General features: G+C 41.8%; 1 protein-coding gene across 8 annotated transcripts in view; it reads right to left on the bottom strand.

Moving 5' to 3' along the window:
* Nucleotides 1-21,412, bottom strand: part of LRCH1 (leucine rich repeats and calponin homology domain containing 1) — a 241,877-nt gene that overhangs the window by 119,084 nt on the left and 101,381 nt on the right. For all 8 annotated transcript variants that reach the window (XR_004644092.1, XR_004644091.1, XR_004644095.1 and 5 more), the window contains exon 2: nt 8,566-8,710. Coding sequence is in view for 3 of the 8 variants with exons in the window: in XM_034758484.1 (XP_034614375.1) it covers nt 8,566-8,710 (145 nt within the window). In the remaining 5 variants the exon portion in view is untranslated. The remainder of the gene's footprint in view (nt 1-8,565; nt 8,711-21,412) is intronic.

The following is a 21,412-nucleotide window of genomic DNA, read 5'->3' as shown; positions in this document are numbered from 1 at the left end:
GAAGCTGGGGAGCTCCAGCTTGGAAAGCCCCAGGCTGCGGCCTAGCAGGCCAATGGGTACTGGGGATTGCAGAGGGCAGCCCAGGGGTAGGCAAAGGCGGCATGTCCAAGCCCAACCTTGCCGGTGATGTGTAGGCTGATACTGCAGCCTGCCCCAGGGTGCGGGGGCTAGACAATGACTAGCAGTAGACTTATACTGAGGTGAGGTGAAGATAGTGGGTGGGAGTTCCTTGGGGAGGGGAGACCCTGAGACTGAGGGGTGTACAGCCAGGGGGCAGCACCCCAGATAACAGGGCACTGGGTCCGGGAGGGACACGGGGGCCAAGTGGCAGCGAGACACCGGCCTGCAGAGGGTGCTCCGGAGGCTGGATGAGCTAATTCCCGGAAGAGATAAGCAGGAGGTGCCGTAGGGGTGAGTCTCACGCGCTTACAGACAGACAAAGATCAAGTGGGCTCTCTGAACATCCAATATATGCCAGAGCTCCTTTCTTGGGTCAAATGGAAGAAAGCATGTGCCTACTACTCTTGGCTCACCCTTTCAGGAGAAAAAGGAGGAGGGATGTTACACTTCAAATGTGATGCAGACAGGTCTACCAGCAGGACCCCAACTTTCATCATTAGTAACTAAAACACTTCTAGATGAAGACTCCACTCCATGTGATCTAGCTGTTCCCTGCCCAGCCAGTTTACCATAATGTTTTTTCTGCCTTGAATATGTAGTGCAAAAAGAGATTAGAGTTTCCCCCTGCCCAGAAAATCAGAAGGTGGGCTACCTTTTGTAGGGTCGGTGACCTTATCCCACCCTTTTTGATGATTTAGAACACTGCATTGGTGTTGTCAATCATGATTAGGATGTGGGCATTGTTTATCCATGAAGAGAGGATCCTGAGTCTATAGTGAACTGCTCTGAGATCTAACCATAGTTTAGTTTGTACAGTGCCTAGCACAATGGGGTTCTGGTCTATGGCTGGGGCTTCTAAGCACTACAATAAAACAATAATAGACTGCTTCTCCTCTTGCTCTGTCAAGTGCCTGGTACTAAATTCATCTTCTCATGAGCTCCCCGCATCCTCTGAGGTGGGTATCAGTGGTAAGCACTATTCTTGTCCAACTCAGGTAAGGGAAATCCCTTCTTGAAATTATGAGTGTTGAACCATCACCTCAAAGAGGTTATTAGACTCTGAGGAAATTGGACTCTCCTGGTAGGATGAACCGGTGTGAGGAGATAGGGACAGCAGAAATGACTGGAGAGGTCTCATGTGCACTCGGGCTCATTGTTGTGTCTACATATGGCAAGACCATCCCCACTAATTACATCAGGGAGTGGACTGAAATATCCCAGAAGCTGCTGACCATCTGCCATTTTTTCTGTCTCTTGAGAAACACACAATCTGTGGGAGCATGCCAATTTCCAACCCTAGGTGAGCTATCTGAGTGTGGGGTCTAGTTTGCTCTTTCCCCATTTAGAATGAAACCATGGTCCTCTAGGTTCCCGATTTAGCCTTGAAGTGCTTTGTACCAATTTTTCTTTGGACAGAGCCCTTTTCAAGACATCAAGGAACGGACAGAGTTAAACCATCTCTTCCCCCATCCCCGCTTCCTGTCTGAGGGCAGCTACTAGGACAACGGGTAACTTTGTAAATATCTTGGGGAAGGGGAGGTGGCAAGGCTAAATGACAACAAAATGCACCCGAAGTGCTGGGATCTAAAAGGTAAAATAGAGAAATTTGCAGTGAAATTCTAGGGATATGAAGGTACACATCTTTCAAGTAATTAATAACTTAATTTCCCCTTGCTGATTGCCACCAGGCTGAACTTCAGTGTTTCCATGTTGAATCTGGGCTCTCTCAGGAACTGGAGATGCTTCAGGTCCAGCACAATACTGCCACCTCATGATTTCTTCTTAATCAGAGGGGAAAATGGAGTATAAACCTTTCCCCTTCCTCCCCACCCACCTTTTAGGAAGCAGGAGTGGTTCTATTGACCCAATTTCCTGATGCTCTGGATTTGCTGATCCTAGCTCAGGAGTCCAACTCCATGAAGGTCCCTGCCTGACCTGGATCTGCTGAGGTACACAGGACTCTTGGTTGCAGAACACACAGAGATCTCCAATGCAGGCATTCCACAAGTGGGGTGCCGCAGACAGCATATATTCATGCTTCACCCTTCTTTCTGACTTGTTCCGGCACACTGGAAGGGGCCCTTGTAATGGTGTTTCAACAGTAAAGAGGAACTGGACCCTTAAATCCCTACGCAGGGGAGGACCAGAAACACAGCTACAGAAACAAATGTATGGCCACAATCTTTTTTTAATAACACTTTTGCTCTCCATCAGGAATTCCAATAAACCTTCCTGCAGCTATGGAGGCAGAACAGAAATCTGGTGGGCTCTTCAGTCATGTCATGACTTCCCCATTCACTGGCTTAAAGATCTAGTTCTGCCTATGTAGCTATATGCAGACTGAGAGGCCATTGATGGATCTATGGACCTTGTAGACAAGAAAGAATGTCAGGTACATCTTGTTTATGGGCCATACTGGGATGTGCTGGAAAGTGTCCTACAGATTAGTAGCACAGAATTCCCCAAGATTAACTACCCGAATCAATGAGTTGCAACAGCAAATTGGCTCAGGGTATTAGGCAAAAATACAAGCCATTACAGACCACATTTGAGAAACCAGTAGCAATTCAAAGTATGATACTTTGTAAACTAACAAGGCTCTACTCTACTGAAAAATTGAGAATTCAAGACTTCCAATGATTTATAGTCATTTTTTCTAGCGTTAGTGATTCCCAAAATAATATGATCTTGTAACCCACATTATTTAAATTATATATGCATATCTGTGGTACCTTATATGAGGCAAACCCGCAGCCAGACCAGGGCTGCCCACTCAGCTGCCATGACTCACTCCTTCAACAGAGACACACTGAGTCATCACTCAGGCATGCAGCAGCAACTCAGCTGCACTGACTTATTCCTCCAACAGAGCCTGCAGGGATTCAGCCCTCAGGCATGTGGAAGCAGCCTATCCATAAGCAGAACCTGGGTCAGATGACCCCCCCAGGCTCTGGTATTTCACCAACACAGAACTGCAAGTTAACTGTTCCAGCCTTGGTCATGGCCTATTCTGACCTTGCTGCAGCCCAATTATTGAGCCGCTCCAGTCCTGCACCCACCTCCTGTTCCCGACACTTGGGACTCACTCCCAACCGGCTTTGGCCTACATCTGGATTCCGGATACAATACTGGGTTGGCTTGCCTATGGACTCTGACCTCGGTTCTGACTCACAACCTGTACCTGGACACCAGTTTCAGTGCTTCCCTTGTCCCAAGCCCAACCCTACACCTAGCTTCAACCTCTGCTCCAGCCATCAGGCCTGAATATGTGGAACCAGCAGCTGAGATCTTATGTTTATAGAATAGTACCCTGGTCTGAGATTGAGTCAGTCTACTCCTGACTTTCCAACCTGAAAGGTAACATTTTCAGGAATTTCTTCTGAATCCAAAATAAAAATCAAGATATAATTTTTAAAACATTCCTTTTAAAGTTTCGATTCTGATACTGTAACTCAGTATTGCCAACTCTCACAATTGTTTTCCGAGTGACAGAATTTCAGAGGGAGCTGAGCTTGTCTCATGATGACACAAAACTCTCCGGCCCCCTTGCAAAGTTCAGCCCTGAAGGAATCAGAAGCGTCTCTTCCATCCATGCTCGCTGTTCTCACAGGTGAGGAGGGAGCAGAGTGCCCCTCGCTCCTTCTCCCTTCACAATGCAGACAGCTCCTCACCCCTTTCCTTTTTTTCCCTGGCTGCAACACCCACCCCCTGCCTGAAAGGGGACTGAAGCACACCCCAAGAGCTATAGCAGCAGAGGGGAAAAACTGATATGTAGGTTGGGGGACAGACAGAATTGGTGTGAGAGGCAGATGTGGAAATTGAAGGGAAAGGATTGATTTGGAGGCTGGGGGGGGGGGCAGAATTAATTGGAGGGCAAAGGACAGACAGTTATGGGGTTGAGAGCTCCTGCAGCAGGAGCCAAAGTCACCATATTCAATAAATTTGCAAGAGTGGGCAGTGCATCATCTCTCTCGCTCGCTCTCTCTCTCACACACACACACACACACACACACACACACACACAGGGGATAGGTAGGGAGAGTTAAAAATCAAGAGACCCAAAAACAGTATAATCTTTCTTTTTAAAAAAATCTCCTGGGGGGGGGGGGCAAATCTCATGATTTTGGAGGATCTAACTCCTGATTTTTGATCTCTTGAGGTTGGCAATGCTGGTAACCTAACAAGAACTTCCCTTCCTTCTGCCACAGTGTTGCACTAACTATTTATGTGACACAAACACTCATCTTCATCTCAGGTTTTTTTGACCCCAAGTGCTTACAACACATGACCACAATGAATAAGGAAGCAGACATTGTCTGATATATGTATTATATGTAAAATCCTACAGATATGCCTTTTGATCAGTTTCTCAGAGAACACAATAATATGCTTTCTTTCAGCCCAATAGTTTTTTATTTTATTTATTTATTTTAATAGTTTTAAAATAGAACCAGATTTGCATGCTGTTGGAGCAAAAAACAAAAAAACAAAAAAAAACCAGCATACTAACTTACTTTCATTCTTAATAGATGGATCCAACATTTTAAGATACGAATTTTAACACTTGAGAGTAAAGAAAATCTAGCATTTAAAGTAAAATCACACTGTTCAGTGGATCTGCTACAGAAAAAAATGAAATCAGGAAGTAAACCTATAGCAGTGGATATTTTTTAACGCCTACAAAATTCAGAGGTCACCCATGCAGAGAGATGTGGGATGTTGCATCCCAAGAACAGTATATGAATAAAAATGTGGAGTATTTGTGCAATGTGAAAATCTTGAAATGAAACAAAATTTGACAACTAATATCCAAAATCTAAGTCTAGCCTCCTGGACATTCTATGCAGAGTACAGTCCTCTTCTCCATTGGCACCAGAAGACGCTTATAACTATTAAAGCTAGAAAGAGAAATATGGGTCTGAAAATCATATTGCTTTTCTTGCCAGGATCGATATGTTTGTGACAGTCAAAAAAAAATTTCTGTCTCTCTCCTACAGAATTTTACTGAGACTGGCTACTAAGGAGGCAGACTATACCCAAATGGTAGAGGAACTGGCTTCAAAGGGCAATTAAACTGAGGGGAATTTTACGTTGCCTAATAAGAACTTTGATGCATTTTATTTTTGTTTATAGTTACATAATTCACTGCCACTCTGCTTGTTGGGTCATTAAATAACAATAAGTTCTGTACATTCATGTCTAAAACACTACAGTTTGGAAAAAGTACCTATAATACTTGTGTAATTATCCTGCACTTATGCAAATGCTTTGTGGATATACCAAAATATTTAGCTTTTGAAAAGTCTTTAATCAGAATAATTGATACCAAATTTATTCTTAGTTCTACAATATTAAAAACAGAAAGCATTCTGAAATAATGCTAAATAAATAATGTATTAATACTTATCACTTTATGTATTCAGAGTGAGTTAGAGATATAAATCCTCACAATACTCCTGAGTGGTAAAATAGGGCCAAATAAGGTATTAAAGAAAAGTATGTTTCTTAGCAGTGTCCGTTGACCCACATGTACATAGTGCATTCCCTCATGCTCCTAGCCGAGGGGCTAATAGGTAGTGTGGGTCAACATCTCTCCAGTCTCATTCTTACTGTAGTGGAATACAGTCCCTAGCAGAGGTGATGGAAGGCAGGTAGTGGAATAAAGATAAGGACCACACATCTCGAAGAACCTCCAGTTCCAGGTAAGCAACCTCCTCCTCTTCTTTGAGTGATGGTCCCTAGGTGTATTCCACATATGGGTGGCTCACAAGCAGTGATGAGCATGGACGTAGGTGCAAGGATGCCAGTGGAAGTGGGGTCTGCAGTACGGCTTCACCTGTGGTGGCATCTGTAGCTTCTGCTTGCATGAAAGTGAAAGTGTGGACAGTGCGCCACATTGCAACACAGCAGATATCTAGCCAGGATACCTCCACTCGTGAGGCAGACATGGCAGCTTGTGCTCGTGTAGAGTATGCTATCAGATGGGGTGGGGGGGTGTTGGACTGGTTGTAGCTTTCACAGATGCACCCCGACACTCATTTGGAGATGCATTGGTGTGAAAGGGCTTGACCCTTGGACTGCTCGGCAATGGCCACAAATAGTTTTGGTGATGCACAAAAGGGTTGAGTCCTGAGTAGGTAGAATGCCAATGTATGTCAGATGTCAAAAGAGTGAAAGGCTCTGTTAGCGGGGAAAGCATGTGATTTGAAGCGGAAAACCAGCAGGTGGATGTTCTGATTTAAGTGAAATTCTGACACCACTTTTGGGAGGAATTTAGGTTGGAACCGTAAGGACACTTTGTCCCTGTGGAATATCAGGTAGGTGGGATCCACCATCATGACCGCTAGTTTACAGACCCATCTGGCTGAGGTAATGGCTACCAAGAATGTCACTTTCATTGAGAGGTGGGAGAGGGAGCATATTGCCAGCGATTCAAAGCGTGGCTGCGTGAGGATGGAGAGTACGAGATTAAGGTCCAGCAGGGGTGGGGGTTTGAGTACTGGTGGAAAGGTATTAAGTAAACCCTTCATGAAGCAAATTGTGGTGGGGTGCGTAAAGACCAAGGTGCTATCCACAGGAGCGAGAAAGGCACTAAGTGCTGCCAGGTGCACTCAGATAGAACTGAGGGCTAGGCAGTAATCGAGGACGACTGGACTAGACACCATGTTTAGTGAATGATGGGGGTAGCGGACCCATGTTGTGAAGCATTTCCATTTAGGTCAGTAGCAGGCTCTGGTGGAGTCTCCTGCTTTGGGTAAGGATTTGTCGCATGGGCAGTCTATCTTTGATGCCCATCCAAAAATCAGGTTGTGAGATGGAGAGCCCAGACTGGGATGACGAATATTCCCGCAATCTTGTATGAGTAAATCAGGGAGTGTGCGGAGGCAAACTGATGTGCAGGTGGAGAGTGAGGAGGTCTGTGAACCAGAACTGATGGGGCCAGAATGGGGCTACAAGTCTGAGGATTGCTCTGTAGCACCTTGCATAGCACCTGTCATAGGAAGGGAAAGGCATGGAGGGGAAGAGTGTCGCTCCGAGAGCTGTTTTCTTTTGCTCCCGTGGAACAATAGTGGGGCAGCTTTCAATTCTTGTGATTGGCAAAGAGGTCCCATCGGGGAATGCCCCACTTTGCGAAGAAGTACTGAACACGGCGTCATGTAGCTCCCACTTGTGACTGAGATAGAGTGTCCTGCTGAACATGTTGGCTAGGATATTCTAGGTGCCCGGTAGATGTATGGCTTGAAGCATCATCATTCTTGATGCCCCAGTTCCAAAGCTGGACCAACTCGTAGCAGAAGGAAGGGGATCTGGCACCGCCCTGCTTGTTGATGTATACCACTGCCACAATGTTGTCTGAGAACATTTGGACATGGAGGGCCTGAATGAGTGGGAGGAACGCCTGGCACACTAGCCAGTCTGCCCACAGTTCCAGCACATTTATGTACATCCTGGCTTCTGTGGTGACCACACGCCCTGAGGTGTGTGCTGGTGTAAGTGGGCTCCCCACCCCATGAGGGAGGCATCCACTGTGATGGTGGCCTGTAGTGTGAGAAGGACGAAGAGAATATCAATCATAATCTGGGAAAGATTGGACCACCGTCTGAGGAAGGCCAGCATAGTCCGAGGAATGATGACCCTGGCGTCCATAGGGTCTTGGTTGGAAAGGAGCCAAGTTTGAAAACAACGCATATGGAGATGTGCGTGCAGTGTCACGTAGGTGCACGCTGTCATACGTCCAAGGAGGGAGAGACAGCGGCGGACCATGGTGCGAGGTCTGTGACACATGTCTTCGATGAGGGCTGTCAGCATTGTGAAGATGGTCTTCCAGGAGAGAGGCTTTCGCATGACAGAGTCAAGCCACACTCCAATAAAGTTGATCTCCTGTGTAGGCATCAACACTGACTTCTCCTCGTTGACGCAGATACCCCTATTTACAATTATATGCACTGAATGAAAGGTACACCCTCCCATAGAAAACTAAGAGCATGAAGGAACAGGGGTTCTGACTCAGGCCATGTGGCAATAAGAGGGAATTGGAGAGGCATCAACCTGCACTACTTATTCTATCCTTGGCTGGGAGCACGAGTAGACGCACTACATATGTGCGGGTCAACAGACACTGCTAAGAAACGCTTACGGACTCAGTCACATGGCATACCTGCACACCCACATGTGGAATATGTGTAGGGACCATCATCCAAAGAAGAATCAATGCTTCTTCATGTCTTCTGTGAGAGCTTATTTTTATTTTAGCCTATGATGTAGTCATATACAAAATTAACAGAGGACAGAAAAATCCTACTGGCAATTGGCTTCTGCCTTATAGAAGCCAATAAAATGAGCAACACAGCCGGTGATGTTTCCGAAGAGATGCATGGAAAATGTAGAGAGAAAAAGAGACATCATAATTGACAACATACAGAAAAAGCAATAATGTTAACTTACCTCAAATTTAAGTAAGTCAGCATTTGTAAATTCACTATGGCATCTGGAATAATTTTAATACAATTGTGGTATAGATTTAGTGTTTCCAGTGACACAAAATGGCACAGCTCCATAGGAACTTCAGTTAATCTATTCTTGGACAGATCTGAGGAGAGAAAAAGAAAAAGCACATTTCTGAAACATCAAAAATATATACTTTAGACAGCTATTTTTCATTATTAAAATAAATATTGCCATCATGGGCATAAAAGGAGGTAACTATCAATATTTTTGATAATTCAGAACAAAATTATTAATAACCCCTGGAAGCTTGAAATTGAAGTCTGTTACATACTGAATGTGAAATATTAAATTGCCTATTATTCAATTTAATTAAAATAATTATTCACTGGACTCAAGATGTTAAGAAAAAACATCTATTAGGTTTGAAAACATAACTTTTGAAATTTGCACATCATAGCAACAGAATATAGCCAAAGATTAATACCAGCTGTGTAGATTCTGATTAGCAGCTATCAACCAATCTAGCCACTTTCTAATACCTATATAAATGTATTACTTAATAGTAACCAATATGAATATTACTTAAAGGCACAATTAATGTTTGTTTTCTGGGGCTGATGTATAACTTTTTCAAGAACAACAAATGAAGAGGCAGTACAGTAAGTATACAGAAGGACTGTCTAATCCATCAAGCAAAAGTCCATATCTGACAGACTTACTTTAACCAATTTCACTTTAACCACATAGTTTTATGAAGTACTAAGATGGCTAAATGACATGCATACTGTGAAGATACAGATCAAAGATTTACATCCCATTTTTCACTTTCTGGAAAATCTAAGCATTTCCCCAAGTTGTTCACTACCTTACATAGCCCCAAACCTGCAAGCACATGCCCAGGGGTTGAACTTTGTGCCCCAGATGGCTCCACTGGAGCCAGGGCCCAGCTGCAAAGGTCTGCCTGTATGGATCTGATTGCAAGATTAGGCCCTATGTTTGTAAATGACAGACTACAAGTGTGCCAATCATTACATGTCAAATGTGAAGTTGAAATAGATGAGATAAGTCTAGGGCAATATTAAGAATACTGATCTTAGACTAGATATGTTCTCAGAATTGTAGTTTTCTGAGAAGCTAATAACTAGGAATGTTCTATTTTTCTTGCAAATCTTGGATGTGAAAATATGTTCATTACAAAGCAGGTCATCTATTTGAGTTCATTCTCTTACATAACCTGCAAACGAAATCTTGTTTCCTAATTTGTAGGCAATGATTGTAGCATAATACAAAGGGTAAAGATGTTAAAACTCTTCCGGGAGAGAGAGAGAGAGAGAGAGAGAGAGAGTGTGTGTGTGTGTGTGTACACATTTGAATTGTCTTGTTAGAACTGACTCCCCCCACTTGTTAAGCCAACTCCCATCTTTTCATGTTCTGTGTATATATATCTTCCTACTGTTTTTTCCACTCCATGCACCTCATGAAGCGGGTGGGTTTTAGCCCACGAAAGCTTATGCCCAAATACATTTGTTAGTCTCTAGGGTGCCACAAGTACTCCTCATTGTTTTTGCTGATACAGACTAACATGGCTACCACTCTGAAACCTATAGTATTACTGCAATTCTAATTATTAATAAAAATAATGTTATAGTTAATTTATTTGAAGTCCAACTGGATTGCCAATTATCTATATAACTCCTTTGCTGTTAACTTGAACAAAATAGATTAGGTTAGCAGTTTTTTTGTTTTGTTTCTTGTTTTAAGAACACACAAAGAACACACAGGTGACATTTATAATAAAGGTAGCTTAATTCCTATCAAACCTGACAGTCTCTTTAAATACACAAAATGATGTCAAAATTTGATATGTGCCCAGTTCATAAAGTACTGAGTCATGCATGCATGTGTGCAGCAACATTAGTAAACAAAAAGGAGCGGCACTTCATATATCATCCCTCTTCACTCAACAGTGCAATAAAACTACCAACCTTCACCATCCTACTCTAGAACAAATAGACTTTTTCCCCTACATGTTACTAACAGCATATGTTTCAAATTCTGGTACCTCACAGAAATTGAGATGCACAAATGTAACAGCAGCAAGACTGCAGCTGCTCATATTTCAGAGCTGTCATGCTTCACTACTAATAGTATGACAAATATGCTCTCTCCGACACAGCTGAATACCTATTGTGCTTAACCCCTCAAGAAAAGTAGTTCTTATTTCTGAAGCAAGTTGCCACAAAGGTCTTCCAAGTACCAGATTTTACTTCTGACTCTGAGTTTATTATTTTGTTAACACGGTTTTAGGGTACATACAGATCATCTTTTGTGTAAGCCTATTTCTTCACAATTAAAGAAGATGAAACTTGATTATCCAACCCATTAACCCAGTCTTCTGGTTCCTGAAAGTTCAGTTCCTAGGTTTAATTTCAGCACACTTTACTCCTGGGTGCATTGAGCCAAAAAAGTAAAAATTCTGCAAAATTCTACAAATTTTATGTCAAAATAACACTACATAATCACACCAGTTTCAATTATTTTGCTAATTTATTTCAAAACACCTGTCAGCAAGTAAGTCTGTAACACACACAAAAATTCCCCCCAGGAGTAGAACAAAAGAGCGGCCAAACAAAGGTCCATCTAGCCCAGTATCCTGTCTTCTGACAGTGGCCAATGCCAGGTGCCCCAGAGTGAATGAACAGAACAGGTAATCATCAAGTGATCCATCACCTGTCGCCCATTCCCAGCTTCTTCCAAACAGAGGCTTGGGACACTATCCCTGCCCATCCTAGCTAATAGCCATTGATGGGCCTATCCTCCATGAACTTATCTAGTTCTTTTTTTAACCCTGTTATAGTCTTGGCCTCACAATATTCTCTGGCAAAGAGTTCCACAGACTAACTGTGCATTGTGTGAAAAATACTTCCTTTCATTTGTTTTAAACCTGCTGCCTATTAATTTGCTGACCCCTAGTTCTTGTGTTATGAGAAGGAGTAAATAACACTTCCTTATTTACTTTCTCCACACCAGTCATGATTTCATAGACTTCAATCATATCCCCCTTAGTCTGTTTTCCAAGCTGAAAAGTCCCAGACTTATTAATCTCTCCTCATACAGAAGCCATTTCATACCCCTAATCATTTTTTTGCCCGTTTGTGAATCTTTTCCAATTCCAATATATCTTTTTTTGAGATGGGGTGACTACATCTGCATGCAGTATTCCAGATGTGGGCGTACCATGGATTCATATAGAGGCAATATGATATTTTCTGTTTTATTATCCATCCCTTTCTTAATGATTCCCGGAGTTAAAAAAAAAAAAAAAAAAAAAAAACACCTTTACAACCCAGTTCTTGTTTTTTTGCCCCCTTCCCCCTCCCCCCTTCCAAAGCCCAGCCATGGGGCCCCCCTTTGCCCAGATACCTGCACCCCCTTTCCCCCAGAGCCCAGCTGCAGGCCCCCCCAGCCCAGACACCCATCCCCCTCTCCCCCACGGTCCAGGGATCCAGAGGGAGAAACAGCCTGATGTTCAGTCCCAGGCTTGCACAGTTTCCTCTGCGCCACTCTCCCCTTCCCTTAGGGCATGCTGGGAACTGCAGCTGCCAGGAACCTTCTAGCTCCCACCCCCTTCCCCCAACAGTGTCTTCTATGTGCGATCTGGGCTCTTCCAGGTCCAGAAGGTGGCGTGTAGCAGCACTGCAGCCCATTTCTGTGTGGTGAAAGGAAATTCTGTGTGCACAATGTTAATTTCTGCAAAATTCTGCATTGCGCAGAATTCCCCCAGGAGTAACACTTCATTTTCTGTTTTTAATTTTTTCACCACTTATAGGTCTAAGTGCTAAACAATTGCATGAACAATGTTGTCCAAGTGGCCCAGCACAAAATCTCCTTCCCAACACGTGCCAGGGACAGTGGAGCTTGCATCCTGTATCAGCTTGTCCCTAGGCCTCAGTTGCTCCAATCTTCTCCAGCCAGCCTACCGGGTCAGCCTAGGCTTCTTGCCTCCAATGTGGACTCTAGGTCTGACTCCCTGACCCTGTGCTCTCCAGCTCAGTGAACAGTGTAGGGAACATGCATTGCAATCTAATTAACTCTTGTAAGAAAAGCTGGAGAGTGAGAGGCAGCTGAAAGCATGTCCTAGCCAGGCAGGGAGACAGCAAGCAGAATGCTAGGTGACTGGTTGAAACCAAGTACTAACTCCAGCTTCAAATAACAGAATTGTGGATCTTAGAAAATAGACAAGTCCTGCAGCCACAGAATTGTGGAGTCTTCAAGCCTCTGTGTAGGATGAATGTAGCAGTTCAGCCACTGCACTTTCAAAGAGATGTAACAGCATCAGTTTACACTCTCTCCACATGTTCAAGGTGATCTGCATAACCATAAGGGCTAGAAATTTTATTTTAATTAAAGCTGACATTCTAATGAACAATTCTGCAGCAAGGAGTAAATTTAAATAAATTATAAATAAATTAATGGAGATATCCCATCTCCTAGAACTGGAAGGGACCTTGAAAGGTCATCGAGTCCAGCCCCCTGCCTTCACTAGCAGGACCAAGTACTGATTTTGCCCCAGATCCCCAAGTGGCCCCCTCAAGGATTGAACTCACAACCCTGGGTGTAGCAGGCCAATGCTCAAACCACTGAGCTATCCCTCCCCCGTCATGGCTAATTATGTGACCGCAGAATCATGGAATGCCAGGGAACAAGAAAAAATATATATATATATAAAATATGAATTACTGAGCATATCATGTAATAGAAAAGTTAGTTGTCAAAACTCAGCAGCCGTTCATGGTCAGCTTGTCTACTTAGCTGGTACAAGACCTAAAACTCCTTTGTGAGAGGCTCACACAATTTGCAGCTTGACACGGCTTAAATTCAGGCCTTAAATCATTGATATGCATAACATTATACGATTAACATTTTAATACATGGAGTGTATCAGCACAACAAGCGTCATTGAGGACATAATTTAGCCAGAAGAACCTCTCTTATTGATGAGGAAACTATCCAAGAAAGTATATTTTAAAATGAAATTTCCTGCCACAATTTAGACCCACCAAATAATGCTTTGGTTAAAATGTATTTAGATTACCTACATTATGTAGTTATGACAACCATTACATAACTTCTTTATTTCTGCAACCATGAAAATCAATGGGATTACTTGCATAATAAGCTACTCTTCAAATATCATGTAGCAGAATCAGAGCATGTAACACATGGTTATTAGAGCAAACCAAATTTACAGTGATAAAGTGGAACAAAGAAAGTATAAAATAAGAAAAACAAAATTTGTACAATAATCTTTCTAAAGAAAATGTAGCAAACACAAAGTAAGTGGTGATGTGATATAAAATGGCAACTTGTACTGGCTTGGGATGGCCTGTGTAAGTCATTTGAGGCTCTGTCACTATTTAGAAATGTGATTATCCATACCTTGTACCAATAAAAGAAAAAAACCATCTGACAGGCAAGAAATACTGGTTTTTATTTTTAAAAGACTTTTGTGCATTATAAGACAACAAGATACAACTACTTTAAGAGTGGCAAAGAACCATTAGAGAAGTATGAATAAAAATTCTCCCCCTCCATCCGCTATTCTCTATCACAGATTTGCATGTGAAAAAGAGCCCTCTTTTGCTTGTTTCCTTATCTGTTCATCAGCATCTTTCATGACAACAGGTAGGAAAACCAAACATTTCAAATTTGGAGGATAGTCCACAGGAAGTTATAACAACCTAAGTAGATCAACATTTTAAACTCAACCATTGTACCCTGTCTGTTTAATTATACGTTAAGACAGTGATAATCAGACTGTCGCTCATGAGCTGCAAGTGGCTCTTTAACGTGTCTCTTGCGGCTCTTTGCAACACACAATATTAAAACACTGTGTGATTTAATTATTAACCAAACAGGATGCTTTTACTGTGTTATTAACCAATTAAGTTACCAAGTTTTTAATTTATCTGCTGTGAGAATTATATAGATCAGTGGTCAGCAACCTCTGGCACGCGGCTTGCCAGGTAAGCACCCTGGTGGGCCGGGCCAGTTTGTTTACCGGCCGCGTCGGCAGGTTCGGCCAATCGCGGCTCCCACTGACCACGGTTCGCTGTCCCAGGCCAATGGGGGCTGCGGGAAGTGGCGCAGGATGTGCTGGTCGCGGCTTCCCACCGCCCCCATTGGCCTGGAGGGGCGAACCGTGGCCAGTGGGAGCCATGATCGGCCGAACCTGCCGACATGGCAGGTAAACAAACTGGCCCGGTCCGCCAGGGTGCTTACCCTGGCAAGCCGCGTGCCAGAGGTTGCCGACCCCTGATATAGATATATGAACTAAATATTTCCCCTGTCATACTGTTTAAATATGAATAGTACTATCATAAATGAAACAATGAATTCACACTACTGTGGCTCTTTTGGGTAATGTTGATCCCTAATTTGGCTTCTGAACCTCTGAGCATCAATGCATTAAGAATTCATTCTAATTTATACACAATTTATATCAGTTTTAGCCTTGTAAGACCTGGATGTTGACAAGATAACAGATGATTTGAGGCTATTTAATCATGTATGCTGCTCAATTGTAACTAATTTTTTTTTGGGGGGGGGAAATCATGACAGTCAATAAAGAAAATTAACCTAGATTTCACTAAGGGGGTTATGAAACTAACTTGCTAGTATGGAGTGGGTAACTGTCTTCTTTTAATATATTTTCATTAGTCCATAAGCTAAACGTAACTCTAGTAAATGCTAATAAATTCTTACCACACATTTCAGACTTGTCTCTTGATTAATGTTATTTTCTATATGGATTTAACTATGTTAAAGTTCCCAAGAACAAGGATTAATCTAAGAAACGCTCTTCATACTAACACAGATGACAACAGAATTAAACAAAAGCCTTCCTGTTGTACTTGGGATAATTAGGTATATGGTGAATTATGTATATAACAGAGGAAGTGAAATCATTCGTTATACCCTTCTGTTATCACAACTGAAGGATAAGGTCATTCAACATTTTGGTGTTTTTATGTCTTTTATTGAACCATGGCCACAACACAAAACAAAAGAAAGGACTAAATCACATATGCGAGTGTATACACGCACACAGTAAAAAGGAGAAAGCACAGAATAAGTGTATTAAACCTACAGGCCTTCTTCGGGAAATATCTGTTGACAGTTGCAATTGCAATTCAACTTGTCAGCACAAATTCTGAAAGTCCTTCTCTTGAGATGAAGTGTGCTGCTCAGCTGACAGTTGTATTTAATTACTATATTCTGTCTTCTTGGGTTGCATGCCTACAAACAAACTAGGCAGGGTTTTGGGGAAGGTTGACGATGTGTTTCTACAAGGGTGAAAGGAACTTTTTAATTACTTGAACTTATTAGCTAATAAGTTTCATATCCACACATCATTATTTCATGCTGCTGAGTGGTCATCATCATGTAATTGTACATTTGCTTAATTGTTAAGGTGCATACACTGACAGGAAATAATGCTGGAAATGTTACTGCTGTCAGCAGGCCCAGCTACCAGCACTCTTGACTTGGAACCCAGGTTCAAGTCCCAAGACAGACAAGCAAAAGCAACTGTCACATGAAAGTAGTTTAGCAAATTTATGTATGTGGACAAAAAAGATGTCCATTGATTCATCAGGCACAGCTCCTACCTACTGAATACAAGTCCCCAATTGTGTATAGGATGCAGAGTCTTGTCACTAGATGAAGGGGTCCACTAATTTAGAGTTGTGTCTGGTCGCTGTGACACCACAATGCAATATTTAAGGAGTGCTGCTCTGTTATATATATACCAGTTTGATACAATAATAAACCAAGTCCTCCATTCCCTGTCCTTGGAAATTTTCCATGTGAAAATTAAAAAATCCCGTCTCTTAAAAACTGATGGTGGGAAGAACACAGGAATAATAGGCACAAGTTAAACACTATCTCAGTAAACAAATACACAGGTTTTAATATCTGTGGCTGTGTAGAAACTCTTGCAAAGTGCTTAATTACTTTTATATTTAGTGGTACTGTGCTACCAGTTTTTATTTTAGTATTATATCCTTTGGGTAATCTATAAATGTAGATTCCATGATGATGTGGTCTGTTAATAGAGTTTTTCTTGGAGAGGAATAAAATATTCTGGCTTAAACAGAGGATTCCAGTACCCAGGAGTGGCTCAGCCTCAAGTGAATTTACATGGCACCTCAAATAAATGTCAATAAAAATGTTATAGCACAGTTGTCTTTTTGTTCATGCCACAGTTGACAAATTTTTCAGAAAACTTTTGCAAAAAAGGATTTTAAATGTACACCTTAAAATTTTAAACACTCCATTTCCAAAAATAGCTTTTCTGTATAAGAAATGAAATAAGGAACCAGTTCACAAACCACTTCTCTAACAACTCCCCACCCCCACTTGCTTCTAAATATCAGTACCTACAGAACACCCTCACTCAGTGATCTGAAGACCCACTCCTTAGCTGGTGGAAGTCCAGAAAGCAGCTAGACAAATGAGTCTCCAGGTGGATGAAAATAAAAAGAAAGTTACTGGATCCAAGCTTTCACTAAAGGGAGGGGGAGCGAGAGGCAGCTGTATGCAATCAACTGGAATATTACAAGGGCACAGGATGTCAAAAGGTGAAAAATAAACACAAATTGTTCCATGATTTGTGGTTCATTCAATAGCTGCCAAAGTAAAGAAGTGTATTTAATAATTACCAAGACCATACATGTAGTCAGGGTTGCTGGAACAATTTTTATAGTGGGGGGGTGCTGAGAGCCATTGAACCAAACTATAAACCAGGGGTCGGCAACCTTTCAGAAGTGGTGTGCCGAGTCTTCATTTAGTCACTCTAATTTAAGGTTTTGTGTGCCAGTAATACATTTTAACATTTTTAGAAGGTCTCTTTCTATAAGTCTATAATATATAACTAAACTATTGTTGTATGTAAAGTAAATAAGGTTTTTAAAAGTTTAAGAAACTTAATTTAAAATTAAATTAAAATGCAGAGCCCCCTGGACCGGTGGCCAGGACCCGGGCAGTCTGAGTGCCACTGAAAATCAGCTCACGTGCCGCCTTCGGCATGCGTGCCATAGGTTGCCTACCCCTGCTGTAAACCTTATATATAATGGAAACCACTTCAAGCCAGGGGGCATGGCAGCACCCCTAGTATCTATGCATGTAGTCTTCACCTGAGCGGACCACTTCTATATGTCCATAAATATAAAATGGTTTAAAATAGAAAAATAATAATCATGAAGTAGCTTTTTAAGCTTTTTAATTGATGTACATGATTAATTCACTATAGCTGATACCAAGAGATTTTCAAATGGCTTCTGGCTTCAAAAAGTCTTTCGCCTGCCAAAAGCCAGTTTGCTAAATCTCCAAAATAAAGTAATAAAATGCAAAAAAATAAGCAAGTCACACTAAAAAAAACACTAGGTGGAATCTTTATTTTGAAACAGTCAGCATAATTTTGTAGCAATGATACTGTTCTTGAATGAGAAACAGTATCATACTAAGCTGGAAACTGGACAAGAATCTAATATAGTACCGAAAACATACTTCCTTGGCTATGTGTAAGCAACAATAAAAAGAAAATAGCTAGTGTAGATTAGAAAATAAGGTAAATTCTTGGAGGCCTTTTTATGCTATACTTGTTTAGTGTCTAGCACAATGTGTTCTTGGCCCATGTATTATTACTGTAACACGAATTAATAAATGAATAATACATCATAATAAATTATGATGTATTATTATTAATAATGGTCTTATGGACAGGGACTGTGTCTACTTTTGTTTGCGCAATTTTGCAATGGAATACTAATGCTGCTTCGAGTTTTTGGGTGTGACTACAATACAAATAAATCATCACTAGATAAAACCTCATTCAAGATAGCTGCTAAAGAACTTATATCCAATGTAAAGTTTATTCCCATTACAGTGAGCCAAAACAAAACTGTATGTCAAAAGAGCTAATCTTGCATTAAGAATTCTAACATTAAATTTCTGCTTTATGATTATCAAAGTGCTGCTATATGATTATTTTTTGTTTGTCGAAAGTGACAAATTAGTGATATATTAAAGGAGATAAAAACCAGTTTATACAGGCTAGAACAACAATTAAGAATGAATTGTCATATCCCATCAGTCTTTATCCTGACAAGGAAAGCAAGTGATCAACTACCAGTATAACTTTCCCTTTTTGAATCATTACCAGGAGATGCTCTTGTGTGGAGAAGCTGCTTCATTCCATCCTATACCCATGTAAAATTTTCTTTCCTAACTGTAGTGAATGTTATCATCCTCCGAAAAACAAATGTTACGCATTCTTTACGAAAATATTAGCATGGCATAACTCTTAAGGCAAGCTATATAACCTAAAGATCAGGCTTGTGAGTTTTCACTGATGGCAGAGGGTTTGGATAGCATATTTAACAAGTAATATAATTGCAGAAGTAAACTCAGTATTGATGCTGCTGTAATCTAATGTGGCTTTATGCTTTGTCTCAGGCTATGTATTCACTACCACTTATACAGGTATAACTTATGTTGCTTAGGCATGTGAATAAGCCACCTCCCTGAGCGACATAAGTCACACCAACCTAAGCACAAGTGTGGACAGCGCTATGTTGGCAGGAGAGCTTCTTGGGGAAGCTCTCCCGCCGACATAGCTGTCGCCGGTCACTGGGGGTGGATTAATTAAGTCAATGGGTGAGCCCATCTGCTTAGAGTGGTTACACTAGACAGCTTACAGCGGTGCAGCTGCATCAATACAGCTGCACAGCTGTAAGCTCTAGTGTAGCCATAGCCTCAGTCTCTGCAACTATTTCCTGTCTCTGTAAGAGTTAGGGAGTTAACTACGTCTTCACAGTGTTCTACAGGACGAATGGCAACTAGCAATGATGGCACTTCCAGTGATGTCATCATAGTCATGAAAAAGTGGTAAGAATCATTTCCATGAGTCAAGTATGTTACTCTCTCTCATATTTTGTACAATAGACATTATTATAACAAATACTGAAGGACCAAGAGAATAAGATACATAGAATGTGCTGCATTCCGGCAGGCTTAGTGGTAGGAGTTTTAAAATATACTTCTGATTTCATATGAGAACAAAATGTAATGTTGAAGCTACAGTTACTAAGACAAACCAAAAAAGTTTTTTGTTTTTTTTTTTAAAAGGGCACATTGACAACTCTTGAGCCCCAGGATTAATTTCTGGAAGGTGACCATCACTGGTTTAATCCCGTATGCCAACCAAGGTACAGATACGACTGACACCACTGTAATGTATTGTTTGTACTGTGCTCAAATACGTGAAGTTGGCTTGCAGAATAATTAGACAGGGTGAACATCCCAGAGAGCTAGCTATGTAAATTTTAGACATGTCATAACGAGTTTGGACAGGGTCACATAAATCAGACTATGTAGTAACTCTGCTAGTTCATGCACAGTTCTTGAAGATCATTGTTTTGTATTGTGGTCACTCCCTATATTACAGTTAATATAAGAATTAACTTTAAAATATTAGCCTCACTGTCACAGTTAATGTAAACCATACCATTGATGGAGCAAATTTCAGAAGAAAGATTATAGTATTTTTGTGGGGGCTGTCAATTAATCGCAGTTAACGTATGTGATTAACTCAAAACAAATTAATGCTTTTTTTTTTTTTTTTAAACAAGCATTAATCACACACCTCTGGAGATGGGACGGGGCGGCGGCCGGGTGGGGAAGGAGGCATTGGCTGTGGCAATGAGCAGGAGACAGCCAGGGACAAGAGACTGCAGGAGATTTGGGAGAGCCGGTTAAACATTTTCTGGGGGGGAGAGAGGAACCCCCCACTGCCTGCACCCTCCCCTCCCCACTGGACAGGGCCAGTCTTAGAGGTGCCTCCGGGGCAGGGATGTGCCTCCTCCCACCGACCTGCTCCACTGCTGCTCCCGCCTCCTCCCCCATGGAGCTACCCCTGGGCAAGCTGCTCCGGACCAGAAGCCTGCCTCCTGTCTGCTGCGCATAGCGGGGCAGAGGGACTGCTGTTGGGGTGTCCCCATCTTGTGTACCTGGTCGCTACTGAGCTGGGGTTAGGGAACAGTGAGACCCTGTCTGCTGCTGGCTCAGGAGTGAGTGCTGCAGACAGCAGCTGCCGCTGGCTGAAAAATGTTCCGTTCCCGAGTGCTCTGCTTAAAGAGACAGTGATCCCGCAATGAATACACATACCCACCCCCCCAACACACACACTTCTCCCCAACACACACACAAATGCAAATATTTGTAATAAAAAATAATATAAAGTGATCACTGTACTCTTTGCATCCTGTGTTTTAATTGAAATCAATATTTGAAAATGAATAAAACATCCCAAAATATTTAAATAAATTGTATTCTATTATTAACAGTGCAATTAAAACTGCGATAAATCGTGACTTAAATTCACAATTAATCACGATTTGTTTTTTAATCATTTGACAGCCCTTATTTTTGCATCCCTCCCTCAATAATGTTGTGAACTAGCATGTTAACAACTCAGTACTCTCTCTCCCTTGCCCTGGAAACAGAAAATGAGCTCTTTCACTCCTCCTTGTTCCATCTGCCACCATCCAACATCCTGTCATGTGGACGGCCAGGGTGAGTGATTAAGTTAACCAGAGATATTCGGACAGCTTAATTCTAATTTCCCAGTGAAGCTCAGCTTTATATTGATGAACCTAATTTACCACTCACCAATATAACAAACCACAACAGTAACCAGCAGGGATCTAACTCAGAACCCTCAACACCAAAACCACTGGCCTCTCTTCCACTTCAGAAAAAAGAAAAGTGAACCCTGAAAAGT

Source organism: Trachemys scripta, chromosome 1 (genome assembly GCF_013100865.1).
Source record: "Trachemys scripta elegans isolate TJP31775 chromosome 1, CAS_Tse_1.0, whole genome shotgun sequence".
Classification (NCBI taxonomy): domain Eukaryota; kingdom Metazoa; phylum Chordata; order Testudines; family Emydidae; genus Trachemys; species Trachemys scripta.
The sequence above is the reverse complement of the archived record's forward strand: the minus strand, read 5'-3'. Positions and strand labels throughout refer to the sequence as shown.